At 39.1% G+C, this 17347-nt stretch overlaps 1 protein-coding gene across 1 annotated transcript; it reads left to right on the top strand.

The window, feature by feature from the left end:
• Positions 1-4896: 4896 nt before the first annotated feature.
• LOC133833842 (BRAP2 RING ZnF UBP domain-containing protein 2-like) lies at positions 4897-6260 on the top strand. The gene is made up of 3 exons (XM_062263469.1): positions 4897-5006; positions 5075-5183; positions 5319-6260. Exons 1-3 carry the CDS (start codon positions 4936-4938, stop codon positions 5454-5456), a joined length of 318 nt encoding a protein of 105 aa, XP_062119453.1. The 5' UTR covers positions 4897-4935; the 3' UTR covers positions 5457-6260.
• The last annotated feature ends 11087 nt before the right edge of the window (positions 6261-17347 follow it).

Below are 17347 nucleotides of genomic sequence, written 5' to 3'. Positions count from 1 at the left end.
TCCCAAGATGTAAGTATGGGCTAGTCCGTAGGGTAAGCTGGTAACGAACAAGTCAAAGAACTCAAATAATACAATCAGTTAGAATACTAACCACTCAGAATTGAGATTGAATTGACCTATGGTCAACTATATGATATGACTAGAATAGATAATAACGACATGTTTACTTATCTTATCAACTGTCAATATCGGTCCTGTCCGATGTAACAAATACATCCGATCTTATCTACTTTGCTAATGTTCTGGAAAGAACATAACATTGTAATGTGTAAGTAGATCATATCGTAGATTGGCAAGTCAGTGTAAATCCGGTGCACTGACTAATCTTAGGACTAACTTATTTTTGAACATATAATCATATTTATATTCCACTGTGATTACGTCACTATAAATAAGATTAGCTATATGCTCGGGATTTAATAGAAGTTTATATTAAACAAATAATCATGAAAATAAAACATGTGAGCAAAGTGATTGACCAAGTCAAAAAATGATTTCTATTCTTTTATTGATAATAAAATGAGATTACAAAGAATTTGGGTTTTAATTAGGGCATAAAACCCCAACAATAGAGAACAAGGATCAATTTTGTGAATTAAAAGTATTCTCAACACATGAGACTCTTGATTATTGGCTAGAGAGAAAGGGATTTTGCTTTGTGAAAAAGATAATAGTTTTTCTTCTCTGTAAAAACTTGTTCTTTCTATTTTCTATCTTATAGAATATGTAGACATTATTACCATAATAATAATAATAATAAAAATCAATCATCTTTTTATAATAATAATAATAATAATAATAGTAATGATAAAAGACAAAGTCTAACATTCTATTTTAAAATCCCTTTTAAAATATTTTATTAATTAAAAAAAAAAAAACTAATAACTGATAACATAAAAAAATGGCACATGCATAGAGCATTCCAAGCCCTATCCGTGTGGCATATCTCGAAAAATAGAATTTGATTTTTCATGTGTTTTTATTTTAATTAATTAATAATTAAAAATTCAAATAAGGTATCATATTTTTAAGGAAAATATAACAACTTAAATTTCAAAATTCAAATTTTGAATTTCCATTATCATCTTATTATTAAATAAATAAATATAATAATCAAAACCAATTTTGACTATTCATATTTATCTATTCACACTTAAATAAAATAACTGATTAAAATCAATTTCTTCTATTTCTACACAATTTAAAAAATTGCATAAAATGCAATAAAAAATTGTGCAACTTCAATGATCACATTGTTGTGACATTGGACAAATGTCGTATGTACATTATACAACACATTTTGAACAAAATGAATATAATATACAACAGAGTACAAATATCTTAAATAAACACACAGAAAGTTTATAGTGGTTCAACCCTGTTCTGATGAACAATAATAACCTAATTCACTTAGTCTTTAGTATTGAATTACTTGCTAGACAATTACATTGATGAACTAAAGTATTCACTCGTTAGTAATTTGACCAGAGTTTCTCCTCAGAAAATATATCTCTCAAAATCGTTCCCCCAAAATGATGCACTTTTATGAAGCCCTGGGTCTTTATTTATAGTACCCAAGGGTTGTTACATGATCAGTAACACTGAAGATTGTGGTTTGATACATGATTATTGGGTAGTAGAGATACGTGTCCACCTCCCCATGATTATGATATCGTGGACCTTCTCATTGTTTCTCTGGATCGTGGTTGACGATGCACGATTGAAACTTTGGGAAAACGCTAAGTCTCGGTTTCTCTACGAGACTTAGGTGCTAAACCCAACGACCCTTTAGAGCTTGGGTGCAAGGCTTGATGATCCTATGGGTGCAAGTCTTGTTGATCTTCTGGTAGGCGTGAAGACCCTCCGGGTGCTAGGCATGTTGATCTTCAGCGTGTTAGGCCTATTGTACCGAGTGTGAACTTTACGTGTATTTAGGAATTTAGGCCGACCACTCTATGAAGAATAGGGTGGGCCAACCACCCATGTGGCTCTTGAGCATGTCAAGCTAACCACCCCTAGGGGTTGGGGTCAGGCCAACCAACCCTAGGGGCTAGGGACGGACCAACCATCCCTCAGGTGTTTAGGCCTGGTCGACTTCCCTATAGGTCCTAGACCTATCTTTTTTACTCATCGGTCTTTTTTCAATACTTTGTCGTTTTTCCCTAACTTGTGTTTCCACGTCCCACTTTCTCATTCGCCACATCATCTCTTGATATTTTAGGGATAACTTTTGCCACCCATGTTTATCGTAATGTGTTCAACATTACGATAAACTTGACCTGGCCCGAGAAACATATCGTAGCAGTACTCTAACAACAAAATCCCTAAGGACAATACGTAGTACTTTTATCAACTATCGATAATTTGCTCAACATCAATTTTTCAAGGATAATTGTAATTCCTAAAGATAATTATATTTTTCAAGAAAAATATCACTACACCAAATACCTCTTTTCATAACATATGAATATACGTATTATGATACTTCAAATAATAAAATAATAAGTGGCAAAGAAAAAAAAATTGGCCGTATACAAATTTTGGAGCCCACACTATTACTTGTCCTTTTACTTTTTTATTTCCTCCACTTTTTTTTTCCAAAGCTCTAAACATTTTTATGGGAAAAATCTTGTTCAACTCCTCCGATCATCTCTACGGTGTTTTTGATCGCCTATGATATCTCCGAAGTCAGCCCACTGCTCTGTCTACAATGTTCGGCTCTTTGCCGTTTCCAATCGTTCGGCTCCATCTTCGGTGTTTCCAATCACGCACTCACACCTCTCATCTTCTCCTCACCAGTCCCCGAACACTTTAAGGTTCAAGAACTGTGGTTTTGGTGCTTTAATTTCAAGGGAGCTTTCTATCAAAGTTAATGGTGTATTGAGTATTCATATTCCTTTATGGGTTTATGGTTTTATTATTGCTTTAAACTTTGGATTTTTGTTGTCGGTGACTCATTTGTTTTAGAGATGTTATTGTTTTAATAAGATTTTGAGTGTCTGTTGTTATGCATATTGATGAATATTCTAGAGAAATTTGCAACTAAGTAAAATTAATGGTAAATTTTTTGATGAATATTCTCTTCACTATTTTTACGTTACTTTGGTGATTTTTGGTATCTTTTTAGTTGAATCTATTCATGATGTTTCATTTCTCTATTCATGGTTTTTCATGTATGTGAGGATATAATGCTTTGTTATATATACTCCAACAGAAGAATTCGGAGGATCCATGTCGTCGGTGGTGTCCATGGAGGTCTCAAGCTCATCATGGGACGCCCTTCGCAAACATGTCAATTCTTCTTCTTCTTCTTCTTATTTATTGATTAGAAATTCTGAGAATTTTATGAGAAAAAGACTGGTAATTCTAGATTCTGAAGATTTCTAGTTTGTTTGTTCACCCAGAAAATTCGGGGATTGAATTAAATGAACTGATTTCATTAATTCATTTCCTTTTTAGGATTGTGATATTTGAAATTTTTATTGTCGATTTAACATTGGAACATTCTGTGTGGATAGGTTAGGAGGTTGGTTGCTTAGTTTGATAGAAATTATGGACCAATGAACATGATATGCAGTTAAACTTGTAAATAGCAATACATGGAAACTTGAATTGGGTTTCTCAGTCTAGGATGTTTCAGGTAGATCTGCAACATTGGATAATAGTTGGTGCTAATTTATGCGTTGGTAACATGCACATGAGAGTTGAAGTTAGGTGCAAATATATGTGTTTTTACATCTGCATTTGTACCATTGCATGTTCATTAACATGTTTGGAATTTGTTCATGCATGAGCTAATTATTATTTTAAACGAGTAAAGGCATTTCATTTCTGGGTTTTCTTTAAAAGTTATGGCTTTCCATTTTTTGTAATTTTGGAATTGACTGATTACTTGCTGCTTTTTTCTTTTTATATTGATGTATAAATGTTATTCTAGTAAAGTTAAAGAATAATTATTTTGACAAAAAAAATGAACATTTACTGCTGGTTGTATGAAAAGACCTTTTTGTTTCGGGGAAAAACTGAACCATTTTCTTGTGTTTATTGAGGGTTTTTTGATGGTATATTATTTGGTAAGACACGTAATGTTCTTTGTTTGTTATCTTATATCATCGCTTATCTATCAAGATTAGATACTCTAAGAGCCATGTCAACCAGTTCCCGCTCGACGCTTGCCGGAGCCACGCTTGACGAGCCATTTCAACATGACTTCACTCAAACTTTTCATTTCTCTTCTGGAAATCCTAGAATCGAAGAGACCAGAGGCCACTTGCTTCTTATTGCGGAAATGAAGAAATCAAAGGAAGAATTTTATTGATTGTGAATAATAGAATTACAGAACAGAGTACAATATATATAGCACAGTAGAAGTCGGTTAACAGACTTAACCGATATTCTTAACAACCCAAATAACTAATCAGTACTGTAATAAAATAACTAACAACTAAAGATAACAGCTGAATACATATAACCAATTAACTATATTCTTGTTAGAGCTCTGATACCATATTGCGGAAATGAAGAAATCAAAGGAAGAATTTTATTGTTTGTGAATAATAGAATTACAGAACAGAGTACAATATATCTAGCACAATAGAAGTCGGTTAACAGACTTAACCGATATTTTTAACAACCCAAATAACTAATCAGTACTGTAATAAAACAACTAACAACTAAAGATAACAGCTGAATACATATAACCAATTAACTATATTCTTGTTACTTCTCTATTGGAATGATGTCGTCCTTCCTGTAAGTTTTTCCCTTTCCTTCTTTTTTTATTCGTAAATTACTAGCGAGTTTGTTCTTTCCAAAATTAAACAAAATCAAAGCCTGGGACTTAGGCTGATATTACCATTTATGTATATGTATATATACATATTCATGTAGGTAAAAAGAAATCCCCGGGTTTGTGTTCGTGAAGTACCAAATCATATGACATATACAGATTTTTGCCAGTTCTGTGGTTCTTTTATAGATCATATTTTGGAAATGCGGATTGTCAGGTTGAACATTGTACTTTCATTCTACGGATTGCATTCTTGATTTTAACGTTCCTTTGCTCATGATTTAGAATTTATGGTATGAAGGATCGTTATAGCATTTTGATTAGGCTTGGTAGTCAAGATTCTGCTGATAGATTTTTCAAGCACTTCAATTTTAGCCAATTTTCATCTCTACAGGTATGTATTTATTTGGTTCTATTCTCCCCACATCTACTTACTAGCATATGCCATTAGTGTGCTCACATGAACTTGGTAACGTTAAACTTATAGTATCGTTTTCTTTTGGATTTTTCTCTCTTGTTTTGAATTTAGGAGGAGGTTTGTCGTGTGTATTTCACGGAGAATGTGCATTACCGTACTGGTTCAATTGAACATTCACAGGAGTCTCCGGCAAGCTCAACTGATCAACCCACTTGCGTGGTTGGTCTTGGTATGTTTTTCTATTTTTAGTAGTGCTCTTGAAGTTATCTAGTACTTTTACATTGGAACCTATAACAAAAATTCACTTAGGAAGAAATGAAGAAACGAATAACAAAATTCAAACATATATCATACAGCCTGATATTTACATCTTCGAGTTTTGTTTTGTTTTATTGCTTGTTTCTTTTATGTCTGTATTCATCTCCTCATAGTGTCCTCCTGTTTCATTACAGAGAGATTAGACCAAGACAGGAGTGGAATTTTTACAACTATCTGCAATCATTCTTTTCATTGTTCTTGCATGTCAAACTAGACAGATTCTTCTTGTCCGGTAAATATTTTTTTTTGTTTTTTTTTTGTATTTGAGAGTACAGAGTAATGGTTTTGATATTTCCATTTCCTGTAAATTATTATAATTAATGACCATTTACATATATTTTTAGGTATGCAGATATCATCAGCAGCAGCCTAAAAAATCAATTTGCAATGTTTGCCAAACTTCTGAGAATCTCTGGATGTATATTATCTGTGGCTTTTTTGGCTGTGGAAGGTAATAATTTATCCTTTATTGTTTTTGTTGGTTTTTGTTCTCTCTAACTTTTTATTTTATATTTGTGTTTGTAGCCTCCATAGCTATTTCATTTTAGCCAAATAAGAAGATTTAACTCCATCTCTATTTCGTTTCTCTCTCTGATCTCTATTTCAAATGGTATAATGAACCTCTCTCATGGATTTATTTTTCTTAACTAATTTCTCCTAGGTCTCTTCTCGTAATGATTTTTGAGATGTTACATTTTTTGGTATGATTTTAGTTCTTGTTCTATTTTTCTTTATCTTAGTCGCTACTAAAAAAATGATTCTTTCTATATATTATGGTGTTGTTATGAGGTTTTAGTTATTTATCTATTCTGCAGGAATTTGTTAATATAGGAATTTATATGAAAAATCACAAGGAGACCATTAGTTAAGCAACACTATTGGGAAGTTCCTTCATCTGCCAAAGAAAATATTCACTTAGTTTGGTATGTTCTTTCCATTTTGTTTTATTTTGTTTGACTGTTTTGTGACATATTACTCTTTGTTTGTTGCTACTTGTTCGCGGGTGGTATTTTATGAGAGTGAGATACTTGATTTTATATTGGTATTTTAGGCATAAAAACGTGGGACATTCATTAAGTATTTAAGATTTTGTTTTTTCACATTTTCCAAGCAAAAATACACATGTAGTTGTTTAAAGTTGATTTTTTTTTTTGTTCTTTTGTTTAAGAGACTTTACAAATCTAAGCTTGATATTTTTGTTCAATGGTAAATGCAGATATCAAATTTGGGTTTATTGCCAGAAATTTGAGTTCTGTGTATTACGCACTAATTTCAATACCAAGAATAATAGTTGGTTGGTTATTGAATTTACTTGATTTTTGTATGCATACACATATTTTAAATATATATTTATGTATAAATAGTTTTCTAGGAGTTAACTCAAGCGTTATCATCATAACTTATTTTTGAGGATTTTCTCTTCCTATTAAATATATATAATACTCTTTAGACCAAAGCAATGTATACACAATACTCAATATATATCTCAATTCCTAAAAAAGCAAGAGTTAAGACTCAATGTTATATATATGCAGTTCTGTATATATAAGAACAGTATGTGTCTTATTTGTTTTATTCAAAATGTGTTATGTTCTTTTATTGTTTTTTTTTTATAATCTTCTTGTGTAAATTTCATCACATTTACATTTTGACTTAGATAATATGATACCGCCGTACCACTGTATTTGCTCAATCTCAAGATGAAGCTTAGCTCACAGCCTCATTTTGAATCTTTCTAAATTTGTCTTGTTTAGTCTAGTAAACTAGTACGACTTTCTCGATACTAAAGTGATGGGGAAAAAATAGTTGATTATTTTGCTTTGGGTAAGCTATAACTCTCTCACTCTCTATAATTTTGTGGATTTTAATTATTAGCATAATTATTCAGTTGATCTTTCTTGTTTACATAATGCACTCGATGCTTTTGTGGAAAAGTCCCTGACTTAATTATTAGCATATTTATTTGTTGATCTTTCTTGTTTATAATGTACTCAATATGTTTGTGGAAATGCCCTGACTTCACAAATAAAGTAAACAAAAGCACTTTATAATATTGCATATTAGCCAATATGGAAGCACTTTAGTCTTTAAATTTGTAGAGGCAAGTGTGGACTCTTGTAATGGCTCTTAGTCACATACATATCTTACTACTACAGAAAATATTAATATACATATATATTATTAACTAATGTTACAAAATTATTTAACTGGTTAAGATATTATTTTGATATTATGTACATATACTACTTTTAGTGCAAAAAGAAAATTGCTGGAAATTTATTGCATCTACAGAGAATACTCTGAGTGCATTGAATATAAGAGAAATTGTTGGAAAGCATAATATACTAGAGCCAAAGTAGTCTTAGGAACACAAAATTTTGACAATTTTCAAGTAGTCTTGTGGCATCAGCAGGGACACTTTTGTGTTTTTTTTTTATAGCAAAAGTTTAGAATCTGGGTTTTTTCTTGGGAAAGAAACTAAGAGAGAGAATAAGTACAAGAATAGATTTTGTACGAAAAGAAGGGTGTTCTTCTTGGTGTTCTTGCTACAGAGTTATATATATATATATATTCTAATATATTAGTTAATGTGTTCTTTTAGTTTGTAGCCATTTTGTTTGATCATTTGTTGCCATGGTATTTAGTTTTTTATATTCAGCAATTAATGCAATTCTAGTAAAATTGCTCCATGATAAAAATTAGAGGGATGCAAAAAAATTGGTGGAGAGAAAAAAAATGGAAAAGGAAAAGAAAGATTTGCTTCATTGTTTATATATTTACTAATTTACTCAAATTATTAATTTATTTTGTTTTAAATTATGCTGTTATAGCAAATGTTGGTATAGGGAAAAAAATTGCTCCACTGATTATTAGATTGAGGATATTAATGCCTTTTTCATAATTTAAGTTTCTACTATTTTTATTAGTGTTGGTTTTAATAGATCAAATCAGAGATTATACGCAACAGAACAACAATCAAAATTGTTAATTTAACCCCATAACATTTCTAGATCTACTTCTTCGCATACATATATATATATATTGAATCAAAGATACGAATAGAAAATTACCTCAAGTTCTTCATTGCTGCTATCTTTTTGTACGGAAAAAATCCTTGAGATCTCACACCAAGAACTTCCAAAATGTTCTCAACACTCAAAGAACAAGTGTGGACTCGCTATACAAAACAATAGGCAAAATCTATTTATCAGATGTTCTCAACACATGAGATATGATAAAGTTTGGACCTAAGTTTTGAAGAACAGTGACCTATGCTTGTATCACTGTTCTATTTCTCTCAGGGAGATTTCACAATATATTTTCTATCAATGAAAAAGTATCGCTCTGAAAAACTGATCTCCTATATTTAATATATCCAATTTATTAAAATAAAATATTAGTTATTTAAAACAATTTAAAAATAACTAATCAGTTATTAGATTTTGTTTAAATAATAATTTATTAATTATATTACAACATCTCATTATTTATTTAATAATTAAATAACTAAAATTGTGGAACAAAGAAACTTATAGAAGCTTCTTGTGTGTGTAGGAAAGTGACTGTACACTGTGCTACACGTGTACCACATGCTAAGGAATGCATGTGATTTTTCCTAATTTTTCTTATTATTTAAATACCAAAAATCCCAAAAATAAATTAATTCAAAATTAATTATATTTTTCTTCAATCAAATAATTAATTAATTCTCAATTAATTAATTACACATAATTATACAATAATTATGTTTAGTGCATAGAAAAATATTTTACTTATCAAATAAGTCATTTTGCCCATATTTGTATTTATCTTTGTCAGTGTTTGTTTGAGCCATTTCAGGGACCATACACCTATAACATTAAGCTCCAATAAATTGAAACTAAATAATTAAACTCTTTAATTATAATAGTTAATTTATTAATTATGATATTTCTCCATTATAAATTCAGAATTGCACTCTTTATGTTATAGATATACTTTTATAGAAATATTATTTTAAGTCGTCAATTGATATAACCATCTTACAATAGTTCAACCCTCTAATTAATTAGTTCATAAATTAGAATGGAATCATTACCATTTTACCTGTCTAATTTACTTCTTATTCCTTAAGTACCATTAATTCACTAGTGAATAATTAAACTATAATCTAATTATAGATTTTAGCTCAAAATCATTCAGTTCCAGAATTAACCCTTAAGGGAACTAATATACGATCTGTTAAGAAAGATTAGATTCTGTATTGTTGATACATGTTCCCAGCCATCCATGATATTAAATCTCCAAAGCAAAAGTCATTAGCCTCATTCTTTGAAGAGTCCTTAACGAATGAATCAAAATATTTAATAAACATGAACATGAGTTCATGAACACTCAGGATTTAGGTTGATCTATAAATGATCATCAGTTATGATATTAATTACAAGTCTTTATTATTAAATGGTTTTTGGATAAAGACTTTTATTCATATTGTTCCATGTCATATATAATCATATTATATAAAGCACCTTTACCGAGATGTCATACCACATCAATAATCCGAATCTAGATTATTTGTATCAACATGACACTTAGTGTTATCCCCATTTCCTGTCGTGGGCCCGAGACGATGGTCCAGGCCCATGGTCTAGGCGTTTGGATGTGGGCCCGGCCCAAGCCCATTTGGTACAGGAGTAACCAAGGGCCACGGCCCTAGTCTGATTCTGAACCCGGATGGTGTCCGGGATGGTGATCCAGGACAGTCGTCCGGGGAGACGTACAGATGGTTCGGATCGTAATTGAAGCATACGTAAAGTGATCCCGAAGCCTGGTGAACGGTCCGGGCCTGTGGTAAACGAAGAGGGACAAAGGTAAACAAACTCGGATCAGGTCCTCCCGGTTTGGCAAGGAAAAGCATCCGTGACCCTGAAGCCGCCCCACGCGCGTGGGGGGTGTCCCCACTTTTCACCTGTGGAAAAGGCCACCTCGGGATTGCACGTCGCTGTTTCGGACCTGTATTGGCAAGTACTCTAACTGGCTTGGTCCCCTGAATTAGCCTCGTAACTCGAAGTGTCCAGACCAAAAGCACCATTTTGTGGGGCGAAATATAGTTCTTGGGCCGCCCTATTGGGCCTTAATTAGTCTTGAACTTATGTATGTTTTATCTTTTATATTGGGCTTCCACCAGAGAAGCCAAGAGCATTCACACCTTTGATGGGCCCGGGTCATACCCGGCCCAGACCCAGTGTTCCTATGAGCCTATAAATACAGGCGATATAACACTGGAAAAAGGACATCTCTTCGACTTATATACAGTTAATCTATCAAAAAATAGAGAGAAACTCCATTGTAAAAGACTTTCCAAGCTCTAATACAACTGACTCGTGGAATAAGGCTTATTAACACCCCAACCACCTTAAAAATCCTGTGTTAATCTTCTACTTTCCATATCATTATTCTTAGCTAATCTTCTACCTGACAGCCGGGGAGGTACCAGCTGACAGGGCTGTAGCCAGGAAGCTCCAATACCAAGTCCACCGATATGTCATGATGGACGGAAGACTCTATCGCTAGGGGTTGTCCATGCCTTACCTCAGGTGTGTGTCCAGGACTGAGCTAAGCACCCTCATGCATGAAGTGCATGAAGGCTTTTGCGGAGATCACACGGCCGGGCCCAATCTGTCCAAGAAGATCCTGCACCAAGGATACTTCTGGCCGACCATGAAGAAAGATTGTATCGATTACATCCGCAAGTGCAAACAGTGCCAGCGGTACACAAAGGTCGCGCGGGCCCCCCCCCGACAGAAAAAACCTTGATGACTAGCCCCTGGCCCTTCCCGGTGTGGGGGATCGATCTGGTAAGATCGCTCCCAACCGGGAAGGGAGGGGTGAAGTACGCCATCATGGCCGAGGACTACTACACCAAGTGGGTCGAGGCGGAGCCCATGAACACAATCACTTCAAAGAAGGCATTGGATTTCATCATCAACAACATAGTGTGTCGGTACGGCCTCCCCTACAAAATTGTATCTGATAACGGGAAGCAGTTCGACAGCGCCCACTTCACGGATTTTTGCGAGAGACATGGTATCGTCAAGAGCTTCTCCACGGTCGCCCGACCCCAAGCAAACGGACAGGCAGAAGCTGTGAACAAAATCCTAAAAGGGACGCTGAAGAAAAAGCTCCATGCCTGCAAGAGCAAATGGCTCGAGGAGCTACCCCGAGTGCTGTGGGCTTACTGGACGACCGAGAGGACATCGACCGGCCACACTCCTTACTCCATGGTCTATGGATGCGAAGCCGTCATCCCCATCAAAACGACCATCCCGTCTCACCGACGAGACACGTATGACCCCGCCCAGAACCACGCCTTACTCCAAGAATCACTAGATCTCATCGAGGAGATCCGGGAGGAGTCGCATGTATAGCTGAAGATGTACCAAGGCAAGATCGTGCGACACTTCAACTCGAAAGTCAAGAGTCGAAAGTTCGGAACCGGTGACTTAGTCTTGCGAAGAGTCTTCCCTGCTACTCAAGATCTGGGAGTGGGGGTTCTGCTCCCGAATTGGGAGGGGCCATATGAGATCCAACATGAAATATGCCCCGGGACATACCGCTTGAGGCGGCTCGATGGCTCGGAAGTCCCCCGAGCCTGGAATGCGGAACATCTCCAAAAATGCTATCAGTAGTCAGGAGAGCGTGTTCCAATTTAGTATTTTCATTGTAAACAATGTACGCCTCAGGGCGACCCCTTTCGAATAATAAAAATGGCGTGTACAAAACGTCATAAAGAAATATTGTAAAACAATGATAATCTTTCTCAAGTGACCCCAGACCAGTCTCCGCTCACTTGTGGGGGGTATCCCGGGTATAAGCAAATACCCGGCGGGGCGCAAGCTCAGGCTAGTCCCAGCTCAAACTAACGATGTCCAGATGATACAAACCTCGTGGGACCAAGCCCAAAGCTGGTCCCACCCCGAACGAACGTTGTCTGGGGGGTATAAATTAAAGAGACCAAGCCCGAGGCTGGTCCCACCTCAGACGGACGATGTCCAGGGGTATAAAGCTGAGAGGACCGAGCCTAGGACCAGTCCCGCCCCGGCCAAACGTTGTCCGGGAGTATAAATTAAAGGAACCAAGCCTGAGGCTGGTCCCACCCCAGACAAGCGATGTCTGGGGGCATAAAATTAAAGAGACCAAGCCCAAGGCTGGTCCCACCCCGGACGAGCGATGTCCGGGGGCATAAAATTAAAGAGACCAAGCCCGAGGCTGGTCCCACCCTGGACGGACGATGTCCGGGGGAATAAAGCTGAAAGGACCGAGCCTAGGAATGGTCCCACCCCGGATGAACATCGTCCGGGGGGTATAAATTAAAGGAACCAAGCCTGAGGCTAGTCCCACCCCAGAAGAGCGATGTCCGGGGATATAAAATTAAAGAGACCAAGCCCGAGGCTGGTCCCACCCCGGATTGACGATGTCCGGGGGTATAAAGCTGAAAGGACTGAGCTTAGGACCGGTCCCGCCCCGGACGAACGTTGTCCAGGGGGTATAAATTAAAGGAACCAAGCCTAAGGCTGGTCCCACCCCGGACGAGCGATGTCCGGGGGTATAAATCAGAGGGACCAAGCCCAGGGTTGATCCCACCTCGGACGAGCGATGTCCGGGGCCATAAGTTAAAAAGACCGAGCCCAAGGCCGGTCTCACTCCAGACGGGTGATGTCCGGGAAAGAGAAGCATCCGGTATGCCCCAGGGAAAATCCGTGGCCTACAACTGGTAAAGGGAGAACAAGGCTCCATAAATAAACTCAGCCGCATTGGCCTTGGCTGTTGGAGCCAGGATTAGATTTGAAAACTCGACAAGCTAGGCAGTTGGTCTAGTCTAGGCCGTTGGAACCGGGACCAAACCCTCAGAATCAATCAAGCACGGAATTAAAGTGAAATTTCTACTCAGGGAATAACAAAAAAAAAACTGCATATAGAAACCGGAGAAAGCATCATTGTGTTTTGGACGCGTACGCGTCCGAAAAAAGTTAAAAAAATTACAAAGAGAAAAGAGGTAGAAGAGACAAAGTGAGGATCCGGGCCTAGGCTTCATCCCCCAGGAGTTCCGCGTCTTCCTTCTCCTTGGCCTCGAATTCGGCCTGCTTCGATTCCGGATCGGGGAAGACCAGGAGGTTCATACTCTTGTCCTTGCACCAAGCCATGTAAATGGCCTCCTCGAAGTAGACCTCCAGCAGGCCCACCACCTCCTCCTTCTCGCGATGAGATGCTTCGTGCGCTGCCTTCTCCTCACGAAGTGAATTTTCCAGTTCACGGACCCATGCCGTCAAGGCCTAGATCTCCTCCTTGTCCCAAACCGACTGACCCGCGCTCGCCTCTAGGAGTGTTCCCCTCTCATCGACCTCATTTCCCTTCCGGGACAAAGCCTCTTCCAGTCCGGCCTTGACGCGGCCGAACTCCTCACGATCCGCCAGGGCCTGGGCCATCTCCCAGCCAAGGGCCCCCTTGGCGGCCTCCCTCTGATTCACGGCCGCCTCCAGCTCCAGCTTGGCTGTCTGCATCTTCATGGCCAACTCGGCCACCAGATCGGCACTCCGATGGGACAACATATCAACCTGGAGCAAAGAAAAGTTAGGAGAAATCCTTATTAACAAGTAAGAAGGGGAAAGAAAAAGACGAGTAAAACTTACCGCGGTGGCCTGGTGGCGGAGCGCCTGGGAGATGAACAGCATGTCCGGGTTGGCTATCGTGGCGTACCGCTTGAGCTGGAGATTGGAGATGGTGTTCCCCACCTGGTCCAACAGGTCCGCCGCCAGGGGGGCCATGTCCTGCCCGAGCTTAGGGCGGAAGCCCGTCTCGACGGCTGGCCGATCCACAATCGGCTGAGGGGCGCTGAACGCCGCCGGATGCTCTGCAAATTCTACCTGATGGCGGATTTTCAGGGCCCTGTAAGTTTCGTCTCTCCAGCCTCAACCATTTTCCCAAGTCCGGTTGATCAGCCGGGACTACTCATCCCGCACAATGGCCTTCCCCTCCTTGAGAAAAGTGGGACGTATGGGGAGAACTGGCGGGGTGGGGATCTCTTTCGTGGCGAATCGACTCTCGCCATGCGACTTGTCAGCCGAGCCAGCTCGCCTCATCCGAGGCCTCTTCCCAGTGTTGGCCTCCTCGGCACCAGCATCCAGACCCCTTTTCCCGGAGCTTTCACTGGCTGCTGCACCCGCCTCCAAGTCTATCACCGGGTGTTGGGCGAGGTCGGAGACTGCAGCCAGCTCCACGGCTTGAATGGGGATCGCGGTGAGGGCTCCCCCGCCAGGACAAAGTTCCATCCCGGACACTTCCTTGTTGAGGCTGGGCTCCGGGCCCGTCGCCTCGTTTGCCTTCCTGGCTGCCCCTGTCCTTGAGGAGCTGCCTCATTTCTCTGGCGGGAGTAGACATATCGGAGTCTCCTGTAAAAGCATAGAAAAGGGAATTAGTATGGAAAACCAAAAAAATATATATAATCAACATCAAAACTAATAATGACCCGGGATGAACCCTTATCTATGCCCCGGGCACGACTCAACTCCTCTAAGGCGAAGGAATGGACTCGATCCCCCATATCATCCGGGTTTAGGAAATTCCCGTACTGAAGGAACCCGGATAGGAACATAAGGACCTCCGAGCCTACGGGGATGGGAATCGAGGGTCTCGTCTCTTCGTCAGCCCCGAACGCAGGGCCTCGGAGTACTAGCCTATCCCTAGCTAAGTCCCCGACTTGGGGAGCATAAGTCAAGATTAAAGGGGAGTTACCTCGCCCCGATTCGCTAGCCCCGGGAGTCCCCGCATTCGGGAGAGCTTCCTCGAAGAGCTCCTCCGAAGTGGTCGCCTCTGTCTAGGCCTGGTCCTTCTTTCGCTGGGTTGTGTGAGCTCGCGCCGCATTCTCCACTCCTGCAATGTGGTCCAAGGCTAGTTGTTCCCGGATGGCGACGTTCTTCTCGCATTGGATGCCCCGAAGGTTCGGGATGACAATGGTTTGAGTGGCCACGAGCATCCCGACCAGTCGGAGGTTGTCCGTGTTGACGTAGCCTCCCACGTCCAAGTCATTCGTGCTCAGCTCGGAGTAGAACTTCCTCCTTTCCATGATGAACTTGGTGAGGGGAGTTTGAGTGAAAGGCCCTGTTACCCAGAGGGACATGATGAGAAACGAAGAAAAAGAAAGAAAAAATAAAACAAAAAGAGAAGAAGGATCGGGAAAGCACTTACCCACTCGCTGGAAGTCCAGCAGCAGCGTGGGGTTCTTCTCCACGAGGAACCCGGTCGTTATAAACCAGTAATGACGGACGTCCGGGGGATGCTTCCAGGAACTGGTGGGAGCGGGGTAGTTACCTCGCGGCTTCAGTCTATAGAAGCCGTCCAAGGTCTTGTCCTTGACATTGACCTGCGGCTCCATCTTTTAGAAATACAAGATTTCCGTAGGAGTATGGGGGGTCTCCTAAGGACTGCTTGGAATAAAGAAGGAAAGCCAAGCAGTCAGTACCTAAACCCAAGAAAGTCGGTTAAGGTATTGGAGGTCTCCTAAGGACTGCTTGGAGCCCCTTCGGATCTGGTCCGGGATCACCAAGGAACCACGAGACCTTGATTGGGAACGAAAAAAGAGCTACTAAGGCTCCGCCATCTGTCCGGGAAGCATCCGGATACGGAGCAACCCAAACTAGGCGGCCTTCCTATCAACTCCTAAATGTAATCAGATTCTAGCAGCTTAAACATACGAATTAAAAGAACAGCCTAAGTTAATATATTCATCAAGAAGGTCAGAAGGACTTTGTTGGAAAATCAGTATTTTATTATTATTATTATACGGTATAGCTGTATAATAATTCTGATTTTATTGTACCATATGTTTAGGGATTTAGTTTAGGGATTTATTGTATCTTTGTTATTTGATTTGTTTCTCTTTATAGAATTATTGTACATGTTATATACACTGTTGTGTATTAGAAATAAAATAACAGAAAAATATTACCCTAAATCAGTCTATTTGGTATCAGAGCAAGAATAAGAAAAAAAAAAAAAAAGATCGCACCCTAACCCTAATCACACCATGTCAGATTTTGAGTCAGGTACAACCAAAAACAACCCCATCAGAACCAATTCCACCGTTCTTTCTACCAAATCTATCGAGTCTCACACTGTCCAGATCACTACCATTCGCTTGAATGGAGAAAAATTTCTGAGATGGTATCAATCGGTGAAGATGTATATGAAAGGTCGAGGAAAAATGGGGTATTTGACTGGTGAAAAGAAGGCTCCAGCATAAACTGATTCAACCTATGAAACTTGGGATGCTGAAAATTCTATGGTGATGGCTTGGCTTGTTAACTCTATGGAAGAAGAGATTAGCTCCAATTATATGTGCTATCCCACAGCAAATGAGCTATGGGACAACGTGATTGAGATGTATTCTGATCTTGAAAATCAATCTCAGATTTTCGGGTTAAATATCAAACTTGGAGAAATAAAGCAAGGGGAGGACAGCGTGACAAAGTACTTTAATTCTTTGAAAAGAATCTGGCAAGACTTAGATCTTTTCGATACTTATGAGTGGAATTCTGCAAAAGATGGCAAACACCACAAGAAAACGATTGAGAAAACCCATATCTATAAGTTCCTGGCTGGTCTCAATGTTGAGTTTGATGAGGTGAGGGGGAGAATTATTGGAAGGCAGCCACTACCTCCAATTGGTGAAGTATTCACTGAAGTTAGAAGAGAGGAGAGTCGAAGGAGTGTTATGTTGGGAAAGAGGACAACTACATCTGTTGTTGAAAGTTCAGCGCTAGCCACCATGGGAGCAGGATATAATA

Source organism: Humulus lupulus, chromosome 5 (assembly GCF_963169125.1).
Source record: "Humulus lupulus chromosome 5, drHumLupu1.1, whole genome shotgun sequence".
In the NCBI taxonomy this organism is placed as follows: Eukaryota; Viridiplantae; Streptophyta; class Magnoliopsida; order Rosales; family Cannabaceae; genus Humulus; species Humulus lupulus.
Note: the sequence above shows the minus strand (reverse complement) of the source record. Positions and strands in the feature narration are given on the sequence as shown.